Source organism: Stegostoma tigrinum, chromosome 6, assembly GCF_030684315.1.
Source record: "Stegostoma tigrinum isolate sSteTig4 chromosome 6, sSteTig4.hap1, whole genome shotgun sequence".
NCBI classification, from domain to species: domain Eukaryota; kingdom Metazoa; phylum Chordata; class Chondrichthyes; order Orectolobiformes; family Stegostomatidae; genus Stegostoma; species Stegostoma tigrinum.
The window spans coordinates 86,965,730-86,979,137 of record NC_081359.1 but is presented as its reverse complement, the minus strand read 5'-3'; the positions used below and the strand labels follow the sequence as shown (position 1 = coordinate 86,979,137).

Here is a 13,408-nt window from a genome sequence, read left to right as displayed (position 1 = left end):
GGCTGCTCTTCTGACAAACCAATCCGGAGACAGGCCCTGGGGTGACATGGAGCAGAGTTGGATAGACATGGCTAAATGTGCCAGATAGTACGACAGCATCCATCTAAACTCCTGCTTCTGTCTTGATCTCTGCTTGCAAAGTTGGCATCTGCTTGCATTTGATAACCAACTGGCCAAGGAGATTAGCCAGGGGAATTTGCAACCCGAAATTTAACACCCAACGGTGACGAATTAACACTCCAAAAAAAAACACAACTGTATTTATTTTCTTCTTCATGAATGTGACTTTCTCAGGTTAAAATTACAAACATCTTTGAATGATACTGATCAATTAAGGCTTTGAGATGAAATTTCGAACTAAAATGACCCAGTGTTTACAAACATGCACATGCACGCATTATTTTCAGAATAATTTTTTTGTGAATCAGCAACAATTGAGATGAAAATAAAGTATCAGCAATCCGTCAAAACCCAAAGCATATTTGTACTAGAATAATTCTCCTTCAACCAAAAAGGACTTCTAACCTAATATGCAGAAACAATGTAGTATAATAAACAACACGAGTGAATGACTTCCAAAACCACCAGTTGAAAAATTTAAATTATGAAAGTCTTAATTGGAGAGAGACAAAAAAATTAATAAGGTTTATTTCAATGACCACCTTTCTTTATCTGATGTTACTATTTCTCCAGGAATCAGTTTTGTTTGCAGCACTGGCAAATTTTAAAGGTATTCATATTAGGAAGCAAATAATTTTTAAAAAAAGCTTCTTAAAAATGCATGAGCTAAGTCTTTAGATAAATGCTTTAACATTTTGGCCTGAAAACACTATTGGAAATATGAGCACTCAACTCAGGGAGAAATGGCACCTTCATTCCCACTAGAAAGCACTTACAAGATTTAAAGTGGGAAGGAACATCTGGTTGCTGAAAAACACTATAGAAAGAACAATACTATTAAATAGCCGATCTTACACAGAACAAACTGAACACCACTTACCACTGTCTTCGACTGAGAAGTGGAATACATCACTTGTCGCATTGTCCCCTTCCTTCAACACATAACAGATCTTCATGTCATCGATTTCCCCTGGAATACCAATGATGGATTAGTTTTTTAAGGAAGGTACATTAAAATCCTTGTCTCACATTACATTCTTTACAAAGTTCCCTTCAGTGAACAATTAAGTCTGATTTTAGAGTAGTCAGTTTTGAATAGTGGGACATCTTGAAAATTAGAATGCTGAAAGGCACAAAATAGTGCAACTAATGAACCGAGATGTAATTTTGAATAATTGTACATCGTGCCACATCAGAGGGTCCTGATCAGTAACCAGGAACTTGTCCAAAGTGGGAAAGAAAGCTGAGAAAACCAGAAGGAATTTATGTTGAGCTAAATGTACGGGTTCCTTAGCAACTGTTTGAAAGCATAGCAGGAAACATTTGAAGTTAAAATAAAACACAATTAAGTCTTTTCAACTCAACAGTATGCAACAGTTTTGCAAAATTGACATTTCGGCAGCTTTGACCAGAATCACACCATCAACAAATTAGAAGAGGATTTATTGTCAATTAATAGCAGTGAGAGTTGGTGGCCCATTATCTGGTACAATGTATTTTGCAATAACTAATCAATGGGATGTTATTAAATGCTTAGCTAAGTTAAATTTTTGCCCCGTCAATCTGTAGCTATTCAAACCATTTTAAAATCACATCTGCAATTTAACATTCTAAGCGTACACTAGAGTCATGTAATTTTGCAGAGTTCAAACTCAGAGAGACCTGGGAAGCTTACTTGGTTTAACGTTCTATATATTCAAACAATAAGCTTTGTTTGATTGCTGCTGCTCAAAGAGCATTTACCAACAAATAAAACATTAGAAACACTCAGCAGGTCACAGTTTCTGCTCAGAAAACAGATATTAATGTTATGGTTGCAGTTCTTCGTCAAGTGCAGCTTCAAGAGTTCTCACTTTATCAAGGTCTCCATTTAAAGTAATTAGGGGATTCAAGCCGCATGTACTGCAATGATTTATGTCATGTTTGAGACATACTTACACAAACATAGAAAAGCTAGGAATTGGGGATAATGCTCTGTTGTTTCATGTGGGCTGTATATAAGCATAGATAGAAGAGAAATTAGACAGCTACCATTAAATCTTCCTGTACTGGTGGTTCATGGCTTTTTGATAAACTGTAGACTCCCAATATTCATTTTAAAAGGGACTGCGGTATTTTTGAGACACTTATGGCTGAGGACAAGAAAAACTCCATTTGTGTGGCCAGCCTTAGCTTAAAGGTGCAACTGAACTAAGGGCTGACTCTTAGGTTTTTTTGGCTACGTGCGAGTTGCCCTGAGTTTTGTGAGGGGTTTTTCACTCTGTGGTCCAGTAGTTCTCTTACTATACCTTACCCAGCTTGCCACATTAATAATCACCCAATCTCTATGCACCTCTCACATCTGATTCTGGGCTCATCTTACAACGTGCTATTCTGGACCAACTCACTACTAGCCAGAGGTCCGCTAAAGCACCAGCATCTCCTGTGCCCATGCCATGTTTAAAAGTACAGATAAGCATTGACTGCTGGAGCTACTGAGTGTGGCTCCTTTGATTTGATTTAATGTTGTCACATACCTGTACAGTGAAAAGTTTTGCTCTGCGAGCAGTACAGGCAGATCATAGCAAATAAGGAGATACAGATCATACAGTGTTTACGGAGAGTGAGGCATACAAGGTTACAACTGCAAAGAAGGTGCACAAAAGCAAGGTCAACATTATATTTTAATATGGAGAGGTCTATTCAGCAGTCTTATAACAGCAGGGGAGCTGTTTCTAAATCTGTTGATAGATGTTCAAGCCTCTGTATCTTCTGCCTGAAGGAAAATGTTGAAAGAGAATGTTACTCAGGTGGGAAGGGTTTTTGATGATGTTGGCAGCCCTTCTGTGGCAACGAGAAGTGTAATTGGAGTCCATGGATGGGAGATTGGCCTTCATGATATTCTGGGCTGTGCACACAACTTTCTGTAGTTTTTTACAGTCCTGAGGACAGCAGTTTCCATAGCAAACCGTTACGCAGCCTGACAGAATGCTTTCTGTGGTGCATCTGTAAAGGTTGGTGAGGGTCGTTATGGACATGCCAAATTTCCTAAGCCTCCTGACAAAGTAGAGGTGTTGCTGTGCCTTTTTGACTGTCACTGCTATGTGGGAGGTCCAGGACAGATTGCTGGATATTGTCACCCCTAGGAACTTGCTGCTCTCGACCCACTCCACTTCGGCTCTGCTGGTGTACATTGGGGCGTGTCCTACTCCTTTCTTCCTGGAGTCATTTGTGAATTCTTTTGTTTTGCTGGCATAGAGAGAGATTGTTATCATTGCACCATGACACCAAGTACTCTATCTCCTCCCTCTATTGTGATATTGTTTGATATTCCTCATGGTTTGATGTCCAGCCTACAACCATGGTGTCATCAGCATACTTGTAGATGACATTCATACAAAATTTGGCTACGCAGTCGTGAGTGCACAGGGAGTACACTAGAGGGCTGAGTACGCATCCTTGCAGGATGCAAGTGTTGAAGATTATCGTGGAGGAGGATTACTGTGTTATTATCTATGTTCACTGTCTGTGGGTCAGGAAGTCCAAGATCAAGTTGCAGTGGGCAGAGTCGAGATCTAGGTCTCAGAGTTTTGAGATTAATCCGGTAGGGATTATGTGAGCAGAGCTGTAGACAATGAGTAGGTGTCTGATGTAGGTGTCTTTGTTATCCAGATGTTCTGGGGATGAGTGTAGAGCTAGGGAAATGGTGTCGCTGTGGACCTGTTTTGCCAGTAGGTACAAGATGCAGGAGGCAGAAGCAGGCTGACAGGTTAGAGTTGATATGGGCCATGACCAGCCTCTCAAAGCACTTCATGATTATGGGGGTCAGAGACGCTGAGCAATAGTCGTTGAGGCACACTGCACGTGCCTTCTTTGGTATGGGATGACAGCGGTCTTCTTGAAGCAAGTAGGGACTTCAGATTCCTTGGACATGGCAAACAAGGGGAAATCGTCACCCAGCTTTTCATGCGGGGATGTGGAGGTCCTATCGGATGAGATGCTGCAGACATGGGATTTCTTCTTCCCCCAGGACTAGAAGTGGAATCCACAACACCAGGCCATGACAGCATGGTACAATGGTGCTACCCACCTTAGTGCAGATGCAGACATCTTACGGATAACAGCACCATATGAAAAAGGTCAATATCCTTTTCCACTCTGCCAGTCCACGCATATTCACCTTCTCTTCTCACAATCATTTGATTGCTGCTACTGCATATATGTCACCAAGGCTCATGCTCTTTCACTTTCAAAAATGCCTGCAACATCTTCCCTCACTAGCTGTCACCCACCCCAACCCTGACATTACAAACCTTGTTTGCCCTATGTGTAGCTTATTTCTCTCCACCTGCAAGAACAGTAATAGCTGAGCCATCCACTTTCATGTTACTTGCCCCTCTTTCGTTTCAAAAGGAAAGCGGCCCCTTGTCTGACAAGCATGAGTCATAACAGATGATGGGCTGCTCAACATTCAGCTCCTCACCCTTATATGGAGAGGATCTTGAATCTAACGTGGCTGACTGAGAATGTCCAGGCACTCGGTCCGTTATTGAAGGCTGTTCTTGACATACTATGGTAGACTTCCGCACAATGGTTATCCCCCTCAACTTAACTGAGGCCAGATGACAACAAAATCTTCCTCCCTTTGTGTCTGTGCTACACAGTAACGCAAGAGTAATATGAGCCTGGAAGTTCTGTCTATGGGGCCAAAGTTCACAATGACAAGGCAATGCAAGGCAGGGATACTGTGAGCATCTCAGTCTGCTCATAGTGAGTGTATGCTATGACAGTGAGTAAGGAAACTGGAGTTAGAACCTGGTCCAGTCTGTCAAATGGGTGCGTGTCACTGAGTGAAATGTCCTTACAGCAGCATTACAATCAATTTCCAGAGCAGCCCATGGTGCTGCATTGAAGTGCACAAGTATCCTGTAACTGGATCAGAGATGGACCTTGAGATTTCTAACAGGCTGGCATATGTCCAATGCAATGACCAAGTAGGTGGGGCATGTGTGGAATCAGCCCACAGAGCTGGCAATAAGTGGTCCTTCCCACTCAGAAGTTAAGTGGCTGAGGTAGTGAGAAGGGGGAATGTTTCTTTCCAGGGCCAACTTGCCCAATTATTTGCCATGCCTACCATCCCCTCTGTGCCACATCAGGGCAGGGACAACGGAGGTGCAAATTACACTTTTCTGGCTATTTTAAATTGATGACCTTTCATTTTTGTCTCTACCGATCAGTGAAGATGGTCTTTCCCGGTATAATTTATCATTACCTTTCCTTATTGTATACTGAATGAAGTTCTTAATTTAAAACCGTCTTAAATCTCTTCTTGACCTTCTTTGCTCCAGATGACCTAGTTCCAGTATCTCCTTATAACTAATGTGACCACCTCTGGCATCATCTTGTTCAATCTATGCTGTTCACACTCTATGGTTTTTGAGTTCTTTTGTTAATAGACCACCCAATATAGACACTATTACATAAATTCATAAGAAGCCTTACACAACTGAAGAATAACATTGTAAAATGTATGATTTCTCTCATGATAAAAGATATATTTCCTTAATCTTCTCAATTACTTGCTGTAACTGCATACTTTTTTTTGTGACTTGAACACCTAGCTCCCTCTGCGCCTCAAATTGCCGCAATGATTCTCAGTTTACGTAACAGTCTGTTTTTTCAGCTGCATGAGATGAACTATTGTGTGAAACATGAGTAATATGTGTGGATATAGGCTGGTAGAAATTAGCTTGAGACTGTCCATAATTATTTCACAGAAGGTCTCTTTAGCCAAGAGGGGGATGAAATGATATCAATCAGCAGTGCTAGATTTGGATGCAGGTCTTAAAAGTAAATGGATTATGTTTTATTTATTGATTCCCAAATATAAGATTGTATATGGCAGTTGTTGCATGTGGTGTTAAATATAGATTATATTTGACACTGTTTTCAGCTGAACTCACAATGTGCAATATTGAAGTCAGTGTACAAGGTCATCTCTATTAAGAACCTAGTTAACATTGCTGTCATAGTATGGTCATAAAATTCTGCTGGAAAACAACCTGTCAACGTTAGCAACAAAAATTTCACTATTGCTGAACAGTAATATCAGTTCCCAACCATAAAAACCTCGTGCTACTTTGACCTCTGTCTGCGAGCAAAGTTTGGTACTTGACTTGCAATGTATCTGTAATGATAGTATTCCTTCAATATAATTCTCACATGCATAATACACACAAAAATCGATTCTCAACATTGGGTATTTAGTTGTAAACTGAATGCTGATTCAAAAGATACGTACCTTGTAATTTATTCCCAATCAGACATTTTTCACTGTTAAATTGAAGCTCTCACTTCAAAATCAAATAAAATGCACCTGAAGACACTAAGAGAAATAATAACTGTATGAGCAAGAAAAAAATCTCACCTTGAGTAAATCCAGTTACACTCTCATTTCCTTTGCCCATGTGGATAAGATAGCCGTGTTCAGGACCTTCCAGAATCTTGAATCTCAAAGCACTGTGTACGCTATCACGGTCTTCAGCTTTTAATGCTTTGCTGGTAATCGTAAACCCAAGGTGTCCTGTGGTGAGCCCACGAAGGGTGGGGGCTCCTTTGTTCACAATAATCTGAGGCACACCATTGTCGATGGGCATTGTTCGTATTCTCATCATCTGTGATTTCCGCGTTTCAAAGACGGTGTCTGGGAAGACATAGAAGTCAGTATGCGTGCCATCAGTCACTGTGAAAGAAAAACTATCTTCAGAAAATTCCGTCCCATCATGCTTGTAACTGATGAGATTTTCATTCAAGTCCTGCTTGGTAAAAGATGTAATAGATGTAGTGCGGTTAAATAGCAGCTGTCCATGAACTGGAACTTGCGTCACAGTAAACCGCAGCAAGTGATCAGGTGTGTCTCTGTCTTCAACAGTCAGTTCAAATGGAGTAATTAGTTTTACATCTCCTTCATTCACCATCAAGTCATGGAAAGTAAGGACAGGTTTTTTGTTGTCAACATCACTGATAGAGATTCTGAAAGTACGAAACACAGGGTTGTATCCATCTGTGACTTCAAATTCAAAACTGTCCATTTTCACTTCATCATCAGATGTGTGAATATAGTAGATTTTGTTTCCAGCTAACTGAAGCTGAGAGAATGTTGTGATAGGTACCCCAGGCTCATCTGTGCATTCCAGGTGGCCGCGAACAGGTGCCCGCGTAATACTGAAAAGAAGATTTTCATCAGGGCTATTCAGATCAGTGGTACTGAGTAAATCTGTTGTAAGAGTTACTCTTCCACCTTCTTTTAGAGAGACGCCTTTACTGACCACATCAGGAAAGATCATATCAATACCACCGATAGACACATAAAAGTAACGATCGATGAGTGGATTAATGCCATCAGTTACATCAAACTTGATGAGGTCGCGGATACCTTCCTGGCCAGTATGTGTATAATGAATCAAATTCTTGTCTATATCATCCTGGGTGAAGTTCATTCCTACTGTAATGTTTTTAAATTTCCCTGAAGGTACAAGTTGTTGCAAGAGACCTTGACTAGGTCCATAACGTATAATGTACACAAGAGTTTTGTCTTCTGAGTCCAGGTCTGTAGCTTGAAGAACTTTATCATTTACTACTTTTGTTTCTCCAATTTCAATTTCTAGTCCATTATTTATAGTCATTCTTGGAGTTTCATCATCAACTGGAATGACCATAATGATTACTGTCTTTTCAACACTGTACTTCCCATCTGTAAGGCGAACATCAAAGCTGTCTTCCTTAGTTTCTGAATCATCATGCTCATAAACAATGCTGGAGCCTTCTCTGATCTGACCTAAAGTAAAACTGTTGACAAGGACAGTGCCTGTAGTAAGCTGATTTACTATCTGACCACGTTTTGGAGGTTTAATGATGGAGAAAGTTAATTCATTAGCAGGGATGTCAGCATCTGCAGCATTGAGAATAGGTGTGTCAATAACAAGGCTCATACCTTCCATTACAACAAACTCTCTCATGAAAATGTCTGGTTTTTCATCATTTGCAGGTATTATAACAATTGGAAAAAAGTGTCTCTCTGAGAAGTTAATTCCATCAGAGCAGCGGAATGTAAATCTATCTTCCACTGGTTCAACAGTTTTGTGAATGCTCTGAACGTAATTAATGTGTCCAAGACGGATGTCTTTAAAAGTGAAAGCAGTGATAGCAGTTCCTGCACGAGATGTTTCAGACCCAGGAGCCGGTGAAATGTTCTCTACATAGCCAGAAGTTGGTTGGACAATTATAGTACAGAGTATATCATCATTGGGGGTATCAAAATCTTCAGCTTTCAAATGTTTCTGTGATATTGTATTTTTATCACCTTCAACCACAGTAAACTGCTTTCCGACAATAACATTTGGAGCTTGACTGTCAACAGGAAGGACAGTCACTTGTACACAGACACCTTGCACCTTGTTTCCTCCAATGTTCCACTCATCAGACATGTCAGTGAGTGTCAGATTAAAAGAATCTTCTTTCTTTTGCAGTCCTATCTCACCATCTGTGTGAGCATAGATCACAACCCCATTGATGATGTCTTGTTGTGTAAAACTTTCAGAGGGGATTCCATTAACCAAGATCTCTCCCAGCCGCGGTTGGTCCTCCACAATGAAGGTCAGGCGAAGATCATCTGTGTCTTCATCGGTTCCTTGGATGACATTGGTTGTTATTTCAGTGGCTCCATTCTCCAACACATCTAAGTACGATCCAATAGTTCCAATTGGCAGCGTAATAGTTGGTACTTCATCATCAACAGGACGTACTGTTACCTTAACAGTGATAGTAACTGTATGAACTCCATCACTCACATCTATTTTCAATGAATCGCCAGTAGACTCGTCACCGTTGTGCACATATGCAATTTTGCCATTACTTATATCATTTAAATTAAATGCTTCTCCCTCCGTTATAGTAACACCAGCGTACTGCAACTGACCATGTTTCGGAAGCTGAGAGAGCGTAAATGTAATCTGGGGTCCATCTGTGTCCGGATCTGTAGCATCTAGTTCGGCACTTGTAATTATGTAGGTATCTCTCTCAAACATTATAAAGCCAGTGTTGGTTATTTGAGGTGGTTTGTTGTCAACAGGCTGCAGAAAGATGGTGAAGGTGCCATCCACGCTGTTGCCAGCCGTGTCTTCCACTGTAAACTCAAACTGAACCACATGAGGAGTAATACCAAGCTCCACATCAGGAGGTCGGTAGGCAATTTTGTGGTGGTTGACCTGAGCTTGGGTGAACTCGCCCACCAGGGTACTGGGGCTTTCTGTCAAGACGACGTTGCCCATTTGCACGGGGTTGTTCTCATCGGTGTCGGTGGGGGGTTTTGTAATGGTATATCTCAGATCCCTGTCGTCCGAATCCAGGTCGGTGTAGCGAAGGAATTTCCTGCGAAAGTGGGTCAGGCGATACTCCTCCACGATCATCTGTAAAGTGGTGCCCGGGTATAGCTCGGGGGCGATGTCGTCCACCGGTTGGATTTTGATCACGAAGGTGTGCTCGCCGGACTGATTCGGCGGGTCGTTGTCATCCTGCACACGGAAGACCAGCTGCTCCATCACCGCCTCGGTGCTGTGAGGGCCCACATGGCGGTAGAAGAGCCTGCCGTCCATGATGTCCTGCTGGGACCACTCCATCACCACCTTCTCGTAGGCGCCCGCCCTCTCGGAGTGCTGCCAGGAGGAAGGGTCGGGAGGGGGCTCCACCTGCCGGAGGACCATCTCCCCGAGGCCGGGCACGGGCGGCTCGAGCACAAAGCGGATGGTCGAGTCCTCGGAGTCGACGTCCGTGGCGCTGAGCACGAACGGGGAGATGGGCGCGGCCTGGTGCTCGGGCACGCTCAGGCCGGTGTTGGCGTTGACGACCGGCGGCTCGTCGTCGGTGGGCACCACGGTGATGGGGAAGAGGAACTCGACGTCGTGCGCTCCGTCCGTCATGCGGAACACGATGTTGTCGCTGTACGTGTCGCTGCCGTCGTGCTGGTAGAGCACGGTGCCCGCGTCCAGGTCGGCGGCGGTGAAGAACTTGCGGCGGGAGCCCAACACCGTCAGCTGCCCGTGCCTCAGGCCGTCGAGCACGGTGAGCCTGACCTCGTGCAGGTTGTCCTCGTCGCTGAGCTGCAGGTTGCGGGAGCTGGACAGGGCCCGGGACTGACCCTCGTACAGGAGCTGCCCGGTGTTGCGGCTCACCACCGGCGCCAGCGTGTTCATCGGCTTGACCACCACCACGAAGGCGAACGGCTCGGACACGGCGCCCTCGGTGTCCACCACCTCGAACTCGATCTGGAAGATCCTCTCATGGTCGGAGTCGGCGGCCGGCGGCTGGTAAGCGATCTTCAGTTCCTGCAGGTCGCGCTGGTAGAAGGAGGTGATGGGCAGGTGCCGGTCGTCGGTGCTGACCACCGAGCCTAGCGGCGGCGGCGACGTGATGTTGAAGACCAGCTCCCCGGGCTCGGACTCGGTGTCCTCGGCCGCCAGCATGTCCGGAGTGATGGCGGTCAGCACGAACTGGTCCACCTCCATCATCATCATGGCCACGAAGCTGGGCTTGGGCGCCGTGTTGTCCGCTCCGCCTCGGATGCGCACCACGATCTGGAAGTATTCCTGCTTCAGCAGCTGGCCCTCGGCGTTGTGCAGCTCGACCACCGCCGGGATGTAGTCCCGGTTGGGCGAGCCGGTGGCCGCCATGTGGCGGTACCGCACGCCCGAGTCCAGGAACTCCTGGCAGTCCAGCAACTGGCCACCGCCACCTCCTTGCCTCTCGTCCACTAACCGCCCGTAGCGTGGGAGGCCGCCGGCGCCACTCAAGGTAGCCAGGCGGCAGCGCTGCCAGCTCGGCTGGTAGCTCAGCTCCAACACCTTGCGGTCGATCGCGTTGCTGGTGCCCAGGAGGCGCTCGACGGTCAGCGGCAGGTTGCGGGTGACGATCTCCAGCTGGGTGAAGACCACCTCGACCTCCAGCATGAACGGGATGATCACCGTGTCCGTCTGGCTGTCGTACCTCAGCTGCAGCTTCACCCGGTCCCGGGACGGGCTCCGGGAGCCGAAGTGCGAGTACTTCACCTCGTCCCGCCCGAAATCGCACGGGAACTTCTTGGGACTCAGCTGGCCCGGCCGCTGCGACAGTGGGTCGTTGCCCAGTACAGTGACCGTGCACTTGTCTCCCGGCTGGACCTGGATGACCAGGTCGTGGATGGGATCCAGATCGACCGAGCGGCCGAAGGGCACACGGATACCGTTGTTGGCCAGAAGGATGGAGTCCTCGGACAGTCCCGACATAAATCCGTAATAAAGTTCCGCACTTTCCAAACTCTCATAGCCCCTTGTGCTACCTGTCACTGTCAGAGCCAACAGCAGCAGCCTGGCCACACACAAACAGAAGCACTCACGCTTCCCTCTCTGCTGCAAACTTCCCATGGTCTTTACTTTCTTCTCACAAAGATTTATTTCCTCTTCCCTCCCCTTTACACAGCAAAGGATCTGCACAGATTAGTCTCTCTGTCTCTCATGTATTTCAAGAAAAAGTGACAATTCTCTTATTCTTCTTCTGCGCTATTGTTGAGGACCAAGTGTAGAGCCAGTCTGTCTTTTTCTCCGTTCGGGTCGCAGCAACAAATTGCACCACTGCACTCTGCACCAGCCAGACTCCAGGCTATAAACTCCCGTAACTGGGACTAACCTGTCTGCGGAAGTACCGCCCCGCTGCCGGCACCGATTGGAGATCAATGAGATCCCAGCCCCAGTCCTTGTCGCCCAACTTTCAGGCCGGTGGGTGGTCAGGTGAACTGTCAATTAGATGACGTCTTCCAGAAGGGACCCACGGGGTCTTTCTCCCCCCAACCACCGAGGAATATAGACCCTGAGCACTCCGTAAATGGCAACATGGCCAGCTGAGGTACTGATCTGGGAAAAGCGAGACAGAGCAAATGTAACAAAGACAGGACAGATTATATCTCGGTGGGAGGAGTGTCCAGCAGTAGGACGGGAAGTTAAATAGCGAAAATTAGGAGAGAGAAAGTTGAGGAACCAAGCCCGTCTTGGAAACTAGGTGCACTGTTGGATTGAATACAGTCGAAGAAAAGGGAGGAGTTGAGATTAAATGAAGATCGAAGTCACAGATTAGGTGTAATGGCAAAGACTGTGAAAAGGGATACGAATAACCATTAATAAACTTTTAAACAAACTCGAAAGCCTCAAGTCATTGTTTTAAGCTTTGTGCCAAAGTTTCCCTATTCATTGTTTGGCCCCTGAACGCTGCTTTACGCTAACACGTTGGAAATGAGCAGTGGGAGCTGCTGGTTGAAATTATTCCACGTTTGTTTATTTATAATTGGTTGTGTTTCTTCCTGAAAACTTTCATCGTAATAGTTTGTCGTTTCATTTGACCCAGACATGGAAATGTTACTGTTTTCAAAGTCACTTGCGAAAATAAAACTAACAAATAAGTTTGTTAGGGCATGTTGTGTCTGAAATCTTACTTATGTAGTTATCTCATGAGAATGTTCGAGGGAGGAATCCTGTCCACAACTTAATAGAATGATTTCAGAATTGGCCATCGCATTTATTTGTCGCTGTTTTACAACATTGTTTGTTGTTACATCGTCATTTCGCGTCATTTCCCAAACAGTTGTTTATCGATAACTCAGCATTTCTTATCACCGGAGATAATAGGAACTGCAGATGCTGGAGAATTCTGACTCGGTTGTCACTACAATGTTGAAGCGACAATTAGCCATTCACTTCCATTATAGAGGCCAGAATCTGGTCGCGGGTGCCCGTCAGAAATCAAAAGCGGCAGCAACACTAGTATTTGGAGTGGGAAACATAGGGGGAGCTCTGGGTTGCACGCCCACGTGAATTCACAGCTGCCTACCTTGGGGTTATGAGAACCGGAGGTTCCGCCTTAAAGCTAATTCCGTGCGTTGAGCCAAGGTAAGAGTAAACATCTACACAAAAACGGGCTTGTGTGCTTAAATTTAATTGTAGGTTTTTATTGCTTTCGGGGGCCAGCCTTGCTTTGCTTCGTGCTTCTTTTCAAAGTAGTCTGTTGTCCAATTTTCATTGTATATTCTCCTTGTGTTAGCTCTTTAGTTCAACTCTTCAGATGTAATCTTATAATCGACAGTATTTGTAAAATTCCAAAGTATCAATAGATTTTCCCACCCAAAGAAATCATTAGAATCAACTCTTAAACAGAAATTGCTGGGAGAACTCAGCAGCTCTGGCAGCATTTTGGAGACGGAAAGCTAACATTTCGAGTCTGCAGAACG

The 13,408-nt window shown here is 44.9% G+C and overlaps 1 protein-coding gene and 1 long non-coding RNA gene across 4 annotated transcripts in view; one reads left to right on the top strand and one right to left on the bottom strand.

Moving 5' to 3' along the window:
- The window catches only part of LOC125453137 (FRAS1-related extracellular matrix protein 2-like), a 232,007-nt gene extending 220,191 nt beyond the window's left edge, over positions 1-11,816 (bottom strand). For both annotated transcript variants that reach the window (XM_048532302.2, XM_048532303.2), the window contains exons 1-2: positions 6,527-11,816; positions 1,001-1,090 (exon numbers count right to left, since the gene is read on the bottom strand). In XM_048532302.2, the coding sequence (XP_048388259.1) occupies positions 1,001-1,090; positions 6,527-11,555 (5,119 nt within the window). In that variant the 5' untranslated portion in view covers positions 11,556-11,816. The remainder of the gene's footprint in view (positions 1-1,000; positions 1,091-6,526) is intronic.
- The window catches only part of LOC125453138 (uncharacterized), a 33,463-nt gene continuing 30,411 nt past the window's right edge, over positions 10,357-13,408 (top strand). For both annotated transcript variants that reach the window (XR_007247702.2, XR_007247701.2), the window contains exon 1: positions 10,357-13,070. This is a non-coding gene — a long non-coding RNA (uncharacterized LOC125453138). The remainder of the gene's footprint in view (positions 13,071-13,408) is intronic.